The sequence below is a fragment of the Varanus komodoensis genome, unplaced genomic scaffold (assembly GCF_004798865.1).
Source record: "Varanus komodoensis strain SLA01 unplaced genomic scaffold, ASM479886v1 scaffold26, whole genome shotgun sequence".
NCBI lineage: Eukaryota > Metazoa > Chordata > Lepidosauria > Squamata > Varanidae > Varanus > Varanus komodoensis.
Genome location: NW_025335684.1, coordinates 5767645 through 5782420, shown reverse-complemented (window position 1 = coordinate 5782420; position 14776 = coordinate 5767645). Strand labels below are relative to the sequence as shown.

Sequence of the window (14776 nt, the reverse complement as noted above, 5' to 3'; positions counted from 1 at the left end):
CATAGCTTATTGTTACATGTAATTGCAGAACCATGGTCTGTTAACTGATTCTTTTGTTAGGCTACAGAGACACCAGATGAGCTGTTAGAAAACTCAGCAGCTGTCCCTAGCAGGGACAATGTCACAAAAGCATTTTGGATATAAGGAGGACATGAGAGAAAGACGAAATAAACGCACACCCCTGCATCTGAGAAAACAAGCCATGGTTTGTTCCCTTATTTGCAGCCAAACTCTGGATAGGACACTAATCCGAACATTAAACAAACCATAGTTTAGCAGTATGTGTGAACCGGCCCGTGTGTGATGAGCAGGAATGACGTACACAAAACACCCAGCCCTCGCACTTTCTCTTTGCTGTGCCTTATTTGTGCAATCCAGAAGAGAACACGCTTCCCTTCCTAGTGGGATGGGGCATAGGCGGCCACCTAAGCCACATGAGTGGCAAGATGTCCGTGGCAGATGATTTAAAAGGGGCAGGGAAGAGGACGCGTGAATGGTGTGTACTTCCCCTGCCCCATTCTTCAGTGCCCCTACCCCGCAGTCCTGACGTGCCAGATGCCAAAGACCTGTGAGGCCGTTTTGAATCGAGGCCCAAGCCGAATCGCCCCTGCGAAAAGACCCGCATCCTTTCCCTCCCCTGCCTTGAAGCTGGGATGCACCAAGCTTTCCCAGCCACTTGCGTTTCCTCCGGTAATGTCCTTTCCTTGAATAGCGCTGGCAACAATTCCACGGAAAGCAGCTGAGGGCCATTCCTCTCTCTCATCTTCAGGTGGTCCGGCTTCAGCGCATGCCATTCTGGTGACTCTGCTCTTGTGTTCCTTCCCGGAAAGCCGCACCAACGCTGCAGCTCTTACCCGGTGCTCATCTGGGGGTTTTCTCTTACATAAGCAAGATGGGACCAGTCCGGATGCGCTGTTCGGTGCTGTGGTCCAGGGGTGAGGTGCACGAGAGGACGGGCGAGTCCAGGGGCTCTTCCCTGAAAGGTGCCCAGCCACACACCTGCCTTCGTGCCAGTCCTGCTAGCCAGCGTGGCCAGCGGCAAGGGACTTGCTGCCCACGGAAACCTCCTGTAATTGTAGCGCCAAGGGGCTCGCAGTGGGTGCCGGCCAGCGGCGCCACTGGCTTTGTCCTTCGGGGCCCTTCTGCTGCCGCACGGGATGCATGTTGTGGGTGCTGGGACAAGATGATGCAACAGAGCTGTGAGGTTTTGCACAGCCGGGGACCGGAGGTCTTGGCGTGAGTGACACTAGCTTGCCCAAGGGAGCGCTCAGTTCCATACGCAACTCCTTTGTGTAGTCGTGAACGCACGCGGAGCAGTAAGGGCTGGGTGTGGATCTGTAATGCCTTTTTCCGTGCAACCCTGTGAAACTCCCACTGCAGGCAGAGCAAATGTTTTCTTCTTCAAGAGACTTTCTGGCCCTTCTTCCGATCTCCAGTTTTAAAGCATCGAATTGGATGGTCTCAGACAGGAAACACTTGTTCAGGGTGCCTTGTGGTCTTTTGCAGCAACCGCTGCTCGGTGCTCCGTGGCCTGGCTTTTCCCTGTGAGGGGTTCCCTGGCTGTAATGGACGGCAGTTCCTATCACTCATGCCGGCTAGGAATGATAGGCATTGCAATCGGTCTGCTTCCTTTCCCCTGCTTCTCCCTTAATCCCCTTCCGTCTTGTTTGCAAGGGCTGGGGAGACGCTGCCCAAAGCTCTCTTGGAGCACCTGGCTGGGATGCAGGCCTTGCTTGGCTGGCGAAGGTTCTTCGTGCTGCACTCTGCCTCAGAAATGCCCGTGAATCCGGCTTTTGCAGTCATGGGCTTGTCTGTGGCAGGCAGCAGAAAGATTCGGAGAGGCACAAGACACAAACTGACTGAATTCCCACGTGCTTAGGAATGGCCGCTAGACGTTCGCAGGAAGCAAAGCCACCCAATTGATTTCTAGCTCAAAAGGGCTGACGTTTAAATGCAGAAGGCTTTCCCCCAGCACCCGCTGAGCTGAACGGCCGGTGTGGGGAACAATGGCTTGTGGAGAGGGTGGTGCAGTCCGGAAGAAAGGACGAAATAGCCCCTTCCTTTCCCAGGCAGAACCCCCCCCCCCCCCGAAAATTGCCTTTCCCCACTTCCTGCAGCCATTCTGTTTAACGCAGCAAAGCAAGGAGTGTTTGGGGCTCTGGCAAGCGGGTCCGTCTGCTTGGGAAACAGACTCAGAGCGGGGGCCATCGTGCGCCCAGCCCCAGCCCCGCTTCTGAGCATGTGCTCCCCCCCCCCGGCCCCGCCATGTTTGGCCTCGCCAGCCCTCTCGCCTCCTGCACTGCACGCTTCCCCTGGGCGCCCGCGGCGCGTGCAGGCTACAGGCCGCGGCCGCCCCGTGCGAGCTCGGCTGCTCCACCACGGCCCAGGGAGCAGGCCCTCCCTGCGCAGGGCGTGCAGAAGAGCCTCGGCGCGCCAGCGGCAGCTCCCCCGCCGCACTGGCGCACGGCCAGCCCTGCGGTCTGCTGCTGAGTCATGGCAGCGCCCGTCCCTGCGCGGCTTCTGAGAACCCCTTCCCTAGCAGGAGCCGTGCGCGCCTATGGTGAGCCCGTCTGGCTGCAGCCCAAGGGACGGACGGACGCCTTAGAGCTCCTCGGAGAGGGCAGGAAGGTGGGCAGCCAGCGCCCCAAGAGGCCAAGCACCCCACTGCTGGCACAGCAGCTTCAGGTGTGTGTCCGGGACTCGGGAGAGCCGAATGCAAGCCCCGCGCAGCGACTGCGAGCCAGCAGCTGTCTCTTAGCCTAGTCTCCCTCACGAGGCTGCTGCAGGATAGAACGGAGATTGGAGGACCACACATGAGCCCTCCTCGAAGAAGGGGTGGGACGTGAGAGCACGAAGCAGAAACAAGCATTAAGGAGCATGAGGAGGCAGGTGGAGCAGTCCTTGCAGGACTGTACCATGCCAGATTGTATGTGGGAATGGCATATTCGAATATTCCCCCGCCTCCCTCTTTCTTTGCACATGGAATAATGTTTGTTTGTTGTTGAAAAATAGTTCACTATGCTTTCCTTGCAAACGTGAGGGAAGGACTCGAGAGTACCAGTACCAAAGTAGTTGTAGCGGCCGCTACTCCTGAGGCACATGTGCTCCCTCCAGCTTCAGAATTAGCATCCCCTTGCTGGAAAATATGGGCAGGAGGGGTACTCTTGCACCCCTGTCTCACTTGTGGAATCCTTCGGGCGGAGAGCTGGGCACTGTGTGAACAGAATGCGCAGTTGGATGGTCTGACCCAGCCCAGCTCTCAATGACCTTATGTGCAATACGCAATTTAACTCAGGAGAGCTTCACCATCGAAAGCAGTCAACATGTAAAATAAACTGTTCATATCAGCCACTTAAAAAAAACCCCACAGGTAAACAAACAGGATTTGATATGGTTCTGAAAAGAGTGCAACCCAAGTGGTCATTTTGAATATTTCAGAGTCACGAGTTCCAAGCCCTCTTGGCTGTTGCAGGCTGCACCAGCTTTAGCATCTGAGCAGTCTTCAAGGGCAGCCCTGTGTACCATGCATGACAGTAGTCTAGCTGGGAGGTAACCGGGCAGTGAGCCTGTTTGGCAGACTATTCTGGCCCAGAAACACTCATGTCCCACCAACGCTGGTAAAAGACACTGCTCCAAACCACTGTTTCCAAGCTGTAGGCATGCTTTGGGCCACCCATAATCTGAGCATGAGCTAGCAAGAAAATGTGTGTCCGGACGTGTCTGGACAGATCTTCCACTTGCTCTGGTTTTAGGACACTGAATTGAAGCACCCACTCCATCTTGGAAAGCTTGCTCTTCTCCTTTCTGGCTTCCATGTTTTCAGCAAACACTCCTGCTGCACACGGAAGCCAATACTTGCAGACATGGGGGCAAGAAGTTGCAAGGGTGTGTAGTGGCTAGAGGGCAGGGTTAGGACTTTGGGAGACACCGAGTTCAAATCCCTGCTCAGCTGCAAAACTGTCTTTTTCTCGGCCTAATGTCTATCTCACCAGTTTGATGTGCACGTTCCAAAGGGGTCGAGGTGATGAGCAGAAAGCCATGTATGCCAACTTGGACTGTTTGAAGGAGCCATGCAACGTAACTATACTGAGAAAGAATAGACGGCTCTTTTGTCGTCACTGCTTTGGAAGAAGTTGGTGTTTGCTGGAAGGAAGAGATCACGGTCCTGAGACCCTGGAGGTTTGAATGCTTGCCAGAGAAGTTACAGATGCAACGAGCTTTCTCTGAACTGCGTCTCTGGAGGCTGTGCGGGTTTCTCTTTGTGAGTCAGGGTGGGCGAGTTGCCGGCATGCTCGTTCGCAAACCGGACATCAGCCCACCTTTCTCCGCAAGCAGAAGTGGAGGCTGCGGAGGAGACACGGCTGAAGCTTTCTGAATGGGATGGTCAAAAACTGTTTGAGAGCCAGGGGCTCCTTCTGCTCCTGAGGAATTGTGCAAGTTCCCTTCCCACCTGTGCCTGAAAGGCACCATCCTTGGACCGTATCTACTGCCTTTCTCAACCAGGCTTCTGCAACATCCCCAAAACCCAGTGTTTGCACTTTCTTCCGGGTTTCTCTTCCTCTGCTGGCGAAACTGCTGTGCCTACGATCTTTTGCAAGTCTTCTGGGTATTTTGAGCTTTGTACCAGGTCACCTTGTGTAGTTTTGCCGTTGCATGAACTGGAAATTTCTGCTGAGCTGGAAACTTTTTTTTTTCTTTTTCCAGGGGTTTGGGAGATGACACAGAGTCCCAAACCCTGATCAGCAGAAAAGTTTGACAGAGCCAGCCTTGGGGGAGTTTCTGGTAATCCACTTTTTCTTTTAGTCTTTACCCTGGTAGCCTCAGTGCCTCCGTGGACGGAAATCTCACTCTCTCGCTCATCTGGGTCCCATTATGAAGGGGGCTTAGAAGCACAGCCTCATAACGTAAGAATTTTGTGGTTCCCTCAGCCCTGCTCGCTCTTTTTTCTTTTCTCTGAACCTCAGCGTGCTTGGCTTAACTTAACATAACGTAATTGGGGCATTTTTGGGAGATGACAAAACCCTCCTTTCCCTCTCTCTCTCCCGCTCATGTTGAAGGTACAACAGCTTCGTGCCCTATTGTTTCCTTGACTGACTCATTTGGGAATGCTTTTTTCTCAAAATGACAAACAAGTTTCTCGAGCTGCCCCGAAACTTGGATTCTGGCATCGATTCGGTGCTGAGATGCCTCCCTTGAAGCACTCAGCGGACATGAATACACTGGGCATTTTGGCATTCTTGAGGCAGACGAGGGGCATCCATGAAAATGTCCAAATGCACTGAGCTTCCGTTTGTGCGTCTGTATGTCGCAAACTAGATCTGTGGTTCATAGCTGCCACTCAGAAGGCTCCCACCACATCAGAGTGGCCCAGAAAGGAAAACTCTGCCGGCTGCGTGTCTCTGCTCCCATCAGTGCCGCAGCGATAGAAAGAAAGTGTATGGGGCAGAATTTTCTCTTCAGTGCAGCTGTTAAAGCAACAGGAGTCCCATCAAAGCCGATAAAGATCTGGTACTGCCAATTTCTTGCAAGAAGGAATTTTACAGCATATTGGTCTGCAGTTGGGTAGTCATTCAAATTGTTTTGTTAGCTGATTTTTCTGCAAAAAAGCTAGGAAGTTTTCTTAGCTGAATGGGAAAGTAAAAACCTTGCATGCAAAAGAGACTTGGTTGAGACTTTTTCAGCAAAAAAGGTTTTTTTCTATCAGACACCACAGTGTCTCTTTATTAAAGGACTGCCTAATTCATCTAATCTGGCTAATTCTTGCTGTTCCAATAGAGTTAATGCATCTTTCAAACGTGTTTTGGCAAAGTCTGTCAGGTCCTTTCTGGGGAAGAGTGTTGCACAGATAAATTTTGTGCTGGTTCAGGTGAGTGCCTGGAAAATACCTTGAGTTTTTATTAATAGGATGTATCAAAGCCAGGGACAACATCTCCCCTGCCTGCCTCCTGTCTTACAGCATTTATCTCAAAAAGCAGTGCAGAGAGATGCTGACAAAGAAAACTGGTGCTTAAGGTTTCAAAAAATATAGAAGGCTATAGCTTTTTTTGGACTAGATGACCTTTTAAGAGCCCTGCATTCCAAAGGTCCTGAGCCTCTGGACCTGACTTGGCCGTGTAACCCAATATATGCTCACCAGGAAAGAAACCCCGCAGTCTTCCCTGGAGCTTACGTTAGTCTCAGTTTGGTCCCTGGTAACTGTGCATGGAACATAATTTAAGGCCGCCACTCAATGACCCCCAAACACACATTCAACAGGATGCCCCCCCGAGAAGCGCTGTGTAGGACCAAGCAGTCAGTCGGTTGAGCTAAATTGTTGTTGGCTTGATTTCTTTGAACCTGTGCTAGCTATTTCCACCGCAGTAGCTACAACACCACCACCACCACCTGCTTGTTTGCTGTCCCTGTGCAATGCCCCGTTCCTGGCCTCCTGGAACGGGCCCCGTTAACGCTGTGTCCTCTTGTATTGGAGCAGGACCCGAATTGCTTCTGGTCTGTTTGTTGTGGTGATGGTGGCTGGCAGCGAGCGGAGTGGCATGTATTGACGCCGTCGGGACAAAATAAGCACGACCCCGCTGCGCACCCCCTGCGACCGACAGATGAGCAGGGCCGTGCCGCGGGGCCATGCCTGGCCTTCTCCGAACAACCGCCACCGGGAATTCTGCGCAGGGGTCCGTCTGGCCTCGGGCAAGCCTGCCACAACTCTGCTCACGCCGTTTCTTCTGTGCTTCCACCCCAAAATGCATGCATGCTGGCTTAGACCTCGCATTCCTCTGGCCTCCGGGCAGCTGACTTGTCACTGTTCCAGAAGAGCTCCTGTTTCAGTCCTGACGGGAGTCTGGCATCGGCTGGATAGGTGAGCCGCTGTCAGCCAGGGGAAAGTCTTCCCGCCCCGCCGAAAATCATTCCATAGCTACGGGCTGCAGTGGAACACAAACAAAGCTATTCACGAGCGCAGGGTTGCGTGTGTGTTGCAAACAAATAAAGGGGTGGACTCCGTTGCTCGGGATGTCCGGCTTCCTTCTGGTGAACTGGGAGCGCGGAGGAAAGAATGTGGGCTGCAGCTGAGCAGAAGAGACGGGCGCCGTGAGAACGCCAAGGGAAGTGGAGCCGATGTGCGTGCGGGGGGCTTGCACGGACCGCTAGCCCCAACAGATCTCTGCGCCCAGCAGCCTTCAGCCACCCACCTGGCGCCCGGCAGATGCTTCGGCTTCCCACTTGCAGCATCCCTGCCCATGCTGCATGCTGGCTGCAGTGGATGGGACCAGAAGTCCAGAGCATCAGGGGGCTGCCAGCTTGGCGAAGGCTGGCGTACGCTTTCTTGGAATAGAAACAGTGCGTCAGAAGGGCCCTCCTGGGCCATCTAGTCTGACCCCCGGCTCCGCTCATGACATGCCCAAAGGAATGGCAGAAAGAAGGCTGGGATCCGCCAGAGGATCTGTGGGTGAATGGCAGCCGCTTGGCGAGTGTTTCTGGCTCCCCGTTGCCTGACAGCAACAACAGCTAAGAAGTCTTCTCCTCACCCACGAGATGGATTTTTGCCCTGAAAGGTCTTGTGAGCTCAGATTCTGCTCGCACATCCCTGGGCTACACACACACAAACACACTTGCAGGCTTCCTGTTCCTTAATTCTGTGTCTGCGGCAGTGCCTTGCACCTGGCCTCGGTCAACAACAAAGGCTTGTGCTCTGACCATCTTCCGAGTTTTGCTTACCTAATTCTTCCGGCTTGGGTCAAAAAAGAAAAAAGAAAGCTTATTGTAGAAAGGGGAGAGCATGTGTGTAAAAGAGCTTTCCTGGTCTGTACTGCGGGGAGGCCCTGAGTGCAAGCAATCAATTAACCGTATTGATAATGCAATGAATAACAATCTTGGACCCAATATCTCCACCTCGAACTTTCTTTCTCAGCATCTTATTGACTTCTGGTGGAGGTAACTTTTACTGCCTCCTCGAACAACGCCAGGAAAGGTTTGCAGCCTTACAATCTAGGGAATGGTGACAACAGCAATAAGCATGCTTATATATGCCATCTTATTTGAATTTCCAGTGTGTGATGATGCAGTTCTAATGGGGGAGTTGCTGCGGATGCTTAAAAAAGCAGCGCTTGATGAACGGTTAATATTACGGGACCAGTGATGGGTTAATACATTCGGAGCTGGTTGCCCCATTTGCTTTGGTGGAAAGTTGAACAAGTTGAGTTTAAACAGCAGAGGATGGAGAATACAATTTCTACCAAATCCTCTCTGGAGATTACCTTCTTCCAGCATTAGAATTTCACCTCTGCTTGGGCACATGCCCCTGTTTGTCTCCCCTCACCCCCACATGCATCTTCGCAGCGGCTTGCAGGTTCGATCCCCCGTGTCTACAGTTATACAAGGATCTTATTCTTTAAAAGTCATTTAAGTACAAGATTCAACTTCACAATTAAAAAGTCCACTCTACTCTCTTGGAATGCAAACGCTGAGACGCAACCGCCAAAACCGGAAGCTCCCATGAACTGTGCCTCCTGGATATTGTACGGTTTCAAGAACTAGGCCGTTTTTGCACCGATCAATTAACTGCTGTATTTTTTGTTCAGTTCAAAAGTATTTATTTCAGAGATGTTTTTAAAACATACCATGTTTTCCAAACAAAACCAACAACCCACAAACTTGGTGAAATATGGATGTCAAGTCCCCACTAACTGCAGCTCAGCCAGTCCTCACCCACTTTCCTGAAGCCACAACATTATAAAACCGGAAACAGTTTATCACAGAATACTTTAGATTGTGTTAATACTTACTGAAAAAAGACATTCTATTTATCTGGTCACAAAGGGGACCAGCAATAAAAACATAGGGCTTGCATGGATAATTTGCAAGCACATGCATTTTTGATGGCTCAAAATGTTTGTTTCAACAAGACAGTATTTTTGCGCTTCTGTGTATGGCTGCTTCCCTTTTGACATCTGCATAAATTTTGCTGGAAGTTGGGAATTGGCATCTCCTCCCCAGTGGAGTGGGGGAGAGCTTAACTGGAGAACTTAATGGGGTGGAGCAGCAGTTGCTGGCCAGCTGGCCCAAGTAGGGTAGCCATGGGGCAAGGAGGCCCCCGCCGGGTGCAAAAGAGACCCCCTTCCCCAGTTCCAGCAGACATCAAGTGGGGGATATTAATTACCTTTATTAAACCACAAAGCCTGTTTAGAGGGTGTTTCTAAAGTCTCCCTTGCCATGAAGATGTCCAGTGTAGTCAGGAATGAAAAGAATTCACTTATTACATTGCATTTATATCCCAACCTCTCTCTCCTGTGAGGAACTTTCATATCCCACTCCGCCTTGCAAACAATATTCATTATATTAACATAGGTATAATCCACTTGCAACGTCCAATTATTACATTTATTCAGTGATTTATAATTGCCTCCCCTTGCAAAGAATATTGTATTAATATGCTAATATATTTATATCACACCTTCCCCTAGCAAAGAATAGCAGTTAGATTTATTATTACATTTATAACATGCTTCCTCCTTGCAAAGAATGTTACATTAATTCCTTCATTAAACAGAGAGCCTGTGGCTATGGGGGGGCATACCTGTGGCTATGGGGGGGCATACCAATACGATAAATGGATTGCGTCTCCCTGCAGCAAAGGCTATTGATTTATTAATAAATTGCCTCTCCCTCGCAAAGAATGTTAATGGCATTTATTGAATCCACCCCACGCCCTCTTGCAAAGACCATGATTAATGCATATGATTTATACATTAATATCGTTAATATATGCCTGCACGCGTGCATGCCTATCCCACCGGGGGCACTTCATTGATTAGAGGTCCGTCCTGCTTTTTTGCCTCTTCTGAAGAACGCAAAGTCGCTTGCACCGTCCTCTTAGTCCCCCAACGACGGCCCTGCGAGGTAGGCCGCGCCGAGGGGCTGGGCAAGGCCGCGGCCCCTGCAGAGCGGGGCGGGCGCCGCCGCCGCGCGGGACTCGAACCCGGGCCGCGCGGGCCTGCAGGCGGCGCTCGAACCGCCGCGCCGCGTGGGCGGCCCGCGAGCCCCGCCCCTCCCCTCCCCTCCCCTCCCGCCCGGCCGGCAGCTGCTGCCTCGCGCCCCTCCCGCGCGGGCTCCTGGCCCTGGGCCAGTTTCCTGTTTGACGTCACGGCCGTCCTGCCGCCGCCGCCGCCGCTTTTGCAGCTCCCTTTACAACTTGCGCCGCGTTTCAGATGTAATCCGAGAAGCCCCCCCAACGGGGCAAGGTCAGCTGCCGACGCCCGGGGAAGAGAAGGGCTTGATCGCGGGGGCAGAGGGCTTTCCGCCCCCTCCTCCCCTGCTCGGGCTTGCTTCTTGCCTTCTCTTGGAAGCCTAGCGTTGCTTCGAGGTTCTTTTTTGAAGAAGAATAGTCCTAGTAATAGTGTTAATTTGCTTTGGGGTTTTGCACGCCGAGAGCGCAAAGAGGAGTTCTGTGGGAGAGCAGCGCAAAAAAAGGGGGGGGGATTCAAATTGACGGCAGAACGACTAGTCCCCAAGAACTTCGGAGCATGCATCAGCCCCTTTTCTAATAGGCACTTTTTCTTTTCCTTTTTTTCCTTTCCGGCGCAGCTGAGTGCCTTTTTTCCTATTTTTCTTGAGTATTTTTTTTTGCACGGCGTAGACATCAGTCTTCCGAGGCGTGCCGATCGCAGTTCTTTCGCTTCTGGGAAACCACCATGGACAGAAAACAAGGTAGATGTGTTGCAACCGTTTGGAGGAGAAGGAGGAAGGGAGTGGGGAAAATACAATTTAATAACCCCTAAACCTGCACAGCGGAGGAATGGGTTGCGTTGCATTGGCGATGTTTTCTCGAGATTGTATAAAATGCCGCGTGCAGTTGCTAAATTCTGTGTGTGCATACAGGAAGATCAGCTTGCCCAATTGCAAAAACAAAAAAAGCCCAACAATACAATGAGTAACTAGGAGAAACTTGCATGCCTTTTTAGTGGTGAGGCAGGGACAGCAAGCTTGGGAGACGCTGCATTATGAGCATGCAAGTTTGCACCGGGATCCCGGGGATTTTATTCTTGTGCTTCTCTGCCGAAGTTCCCCTCCCATCCCCCACCGGCGTTTTTCTGCAAAGCGTTTTAGTTCTGCAGGGCGAGGGTGAGCTCTGAATTCCAGTTTTCGCTCGGCCGTTGACAGCCCGTCCTGTCCTTGCTGCATCTGCTGGCTTGTGTGTCTTGCAAGAGGACTTTTGATTACCTTTCTTCTCTTCTTCGCCCTTTTCTCTCTCTCCTCTTCTCCTCCCCTCCCTTTCCTTTGCAACTTCTGCAGTCAAAAAATACCAATTTGGTCTTGCAACAGAAAGCGTCGAGAGTTGGAGGTTAGGAAGGCTGGCAGCCTCAAACTGCCCTCCCATGGGGTGAAGCAACTTTGCAAATTCTCCAATTCATTGAAAGAGAAGGGGGAGGTTGTTTAAGAGCATTTCCTGGCTTCGTGTTCTAAATCCAGCCGTCAGATCTCACCAAGTTGGAAACTCTTGCTCCCAAGTTGTGGCTCAGTGTGTTTCTTCCACTGGTGCAAGGCGTTCTTGCAACACGTGCAGACCACAGTCACCTAATTGGGCATTATAAGATGTGCATTTTTGGTGTGTCTTCGTGCATGTTGTGGAGGCACGTGAATGGCAGAAAGGACTAAACCCCACCCTGCTTTGATCAAGTGGAGGCTGCTGTGGGCCTTCGTGCATGTGTGTTGGATTACCACAGGAATCCAACATCTCTAACATCCAAGATAGGATTCCTGAGAACTACTTGTCTGTTTGCACACATGGAGCAGCAGTGCAGAAGTTTCTGGCTCTGCTGATTGAAGAATAGCTTAGCAGTCGAAAGGTCAAATTTGCAAATACTTATTTAATTATAACTTTGGTACCTCAGTCTTCACTGCTGGAAAGGGTCTTGCAGAGCAGGTCTGGAATCAGTAAAATCTAAGAGTTCCTGCCTTAAGTTGTAATGCTCCGATAAGGCATGGCATGCAAGGAAGAGGTGATGGGGAGGGTAGAGGAAAGCAAGCATACTTGGGTCTCGGTTCATAGCGTTATAAGGTTTTTAGAGCATGCCACTGCTGTAATGGCTGTAACACAGCTGGACTTTGCTGGTCTTCCACTAAAGCTTGTTTTGTGGAACAGTTGTTCTCCAAGACGTGTTTTGATCTGTCACTGCTGCTCTCAGCTATGTTTCTGCCCCTGCCTGCCATGCATTGCACAGGTGTATGAGTGAGCAATATGCTCTAAACATTTCTCACAGTTTATTGCAACACTCCTGCAAGGTAGGTCAGCAGAGGCATTAAAAGTTCACCCGAGGCCCCTCAGTGACATTTGGAACCAGCGCCTTTCCTCTCCATAACTCCACCCCTTAACCAGCCCACAAGCCTGAGTTTAGACTGTAATGGGTATTAGTAACTGTCATTACTGGGAATTAATTGGTGGGAGGGGTACTATGCCCCTTTCCTTGCCTCTCCCTGTCCAGAGCTTAAATATTTCTTGCACTCTCCGTATAATCCCAGTGGAAGAATGCTAAATGCAAGGAATATGCATCTCGGGAACATCACTGGCTCATATCGCTGCAAGACCATCTGTCTGTCCCTAATCATTTTGACACCTGGAACAGGCTCCTGGTGCTCCCTTTCCAACCCTGCTCTGGCACTGCTCAAGTGTGGTAAAGCGCTCCTTTTAACCCAAGTTTCATATTTTAAAATGCAGTAAAGCGAAGTTAAGCCTTGTAGGCCCTTTTTTTCCTTTTGCTCCAAAACTGCATAGGATCGCGCCCTTTACCCAACAGCAGTGGAATAATAATTAGTGTGCCACTCTTTCTCCTCCTTTCTCATCCTCGCTCCACCTCAAACTCATGAATAGCCTGATTTTTTTAACTTGCTGTCAAAGATTAGAACGGATGCCAAGCGTCAAGCCCTGTTGGTGCGTCTAATTTCCAGCAGTGACGGGGTCTAAAATGAGGCCCGTTTCCAATCGCTTTTGATACTCCTCTCTCTAATAACTGACTCCAGTGGAGAGAGCCAGTAAATTGGAGCCCAGATGTGCCCACACAGAGAAGTAAGAGTTTTGCAGAAGGATGAATCTTCCCTTTATAAAATAAAAAGAATCACAGGAGTGCAAAAGCACAGGTGGCCGCACTGCCCAAGGGCGCAGAAATGCGAATGGAACATGCCCAGGGTGCAGAAAGTCGCTGGTTTGGCTGGGGGCATCTCATGTGTCTTTTCCCTAAACTTAATCCTTCCTTGGTTCAGATGAAACAGCCTGCACTGTAGATTTTTCAGAGGTGGCAGGAGGCTTCTGTCTTCTGCTAATCTTTCCGATCCCAGAAGACATGGATCTTTCTGATTCCATGTCCTCTCTCACCACATTGCCAGGTGCAGACTGGAAGGCCCCAAGCAGAATTCCACCCCCTTCTGTAGAAATAGCAGCCCAGAATAAAAATTCAGAAACGGAAATATAAACTGAAAAGTGTGTCGAGAAGGCGGGGAGTGATCCAGGAGTGCACTCTTTCCGAAAAGAGTTGATGTGTAATGATTTGGTCTTGGCTGCTAAACACTTAATTTGGAATTGTTACAACTGGAACAGAATTTGTCTCCCTGGATGACTGTACAATTATGGTTAGTGCGGAATGCTGCAGCCGTAGTCTTGTCAACAATTGGAGTGGCCTTCCTGAAGAATTTCCATTTATTTATTTTTTACCACGAGCCACGCATTAGAGAAATTAGACACAGGCCTGACAGCAAATGCTAGCAAAAGTAGCACATCCAAAGTGAAATTCAAAACAAAACGCCAGCATTTTACTTAGAAAAATGGCTCTCTGCAGGATTGTTTTGGCAAGACGAGGAATCAAGGGGTTGGCATGGCCTTCCATTGACCGGTCAAATATTGCTAATTGACTGTTTCTCTGCAATCAAATAAAGTTGCCCAATATTCTGCAGATTCAGAGAATGCCTCCGTGGAAGTGGAAGCTTATCTTTTAAAAATGAGTTGTGTTTGCTTGCCCTGTATGCCTGCAGGAGGTTGGGCCAAACCTGTCGGTAATCACATGGGTTCCCTTGCTGGCCACCTGCTCTAAGCTCTGGGCAGGGACACCAGCCAGTGCTGGGCGGCCTTGTGACGACCACGATGCCAGCTTGCGTTCACTTTGGGACCTGGCTGTTCCCCCTCTGCAAGCTCTGTGGAGTTCCTCTTGAGTTTTGGCATCTGCCCCAGAAAAGGTATGAAAGCTGAGTATGATCGTTGGGCCGTCATGGCCGATTCACTGATTTTTGAAATTCCGCATAAGTTGCAAGTCTCTTGAGGGTGAGCATGCTTTAAGTGGATCTTTTTCTCAGGTCAGTTGACCAGACCCTTCTAAAATGGGCAAATATTTTGCCCCGGGGTGGCCAGCATGGCATACAGCTTTCCGGCATTTGCCACCAGGGTTCAACAAAGTGTACCCAGTATACAAAGGACGGTCCACACAAGGTTGCTGGCTTTGTGCCATCCGTCGTAAGGTTCTCTGTCCAAAGCATTGCAGGAGATGAGTTCTTACCCAGCCTGGTTTCTGATACCAATGTTAAATTGTCAAAAGGATGCAGAGGATCTATTTCCCTCTCCATTCCTTTATTTCCATGAAGCAAGCAAAACATTTAAAAGAAACTATGCATCGGTGGCTATTAAGGACTGTTTCAGGGCTAAATTTGCCCATAACCAGCTTGGCTCGTCTGGCGATTTGAGGGTTGTCTCCAGGCGACAAGGTGACAGGAAGGTCAGCCTTGGACAACTTTGCTTGCCCTG

General features: G+C 50.6%; 1 protein-coding gene and 1 long non-coding RNA gene across 5 annotated transcripts in view; both read left to right on the top strand.

The window, feature by feature from the left end:
* MAP2K3 (mitogen-activated protein kinase kinase 3) overlaps positions 1-14776 on the top strand; it is a 55785-nt gene that overhangs the window by 13658 nt on the left and 27351 nt on the right. For 2 of the 4 annotated variants that reach the window (XM_044433293.1, XM_044433296.1), the window contains exon 1: positions 10152-10698. The exons of 1 other annotated variant lie outside the window; for it this stretch is intronic. In XM_044433293.1, coding sequence (XP_044289228.1) covers positions 10683-10698 — 16 coding nt within the window. In that variant the 5' untranslated portion in view covers positions 10152-10682. Of the gene's footprint in view, positions 1-10128; positions 10699-14776 lie in introns of those variants that run through there. One more of the 4 variants, XM_044433294.1, reaches the window with a different exon arrangement.
* LOC123024966 lies at positions 2540-5748 on the top strand. The gene is made up of 2 exons (XR_006415029.1): positions 2540-2685; positions 3993-5748. It is a non-coding gene; the product is annotated as an uncharacterized LOC123024966 (long non-coding RNA).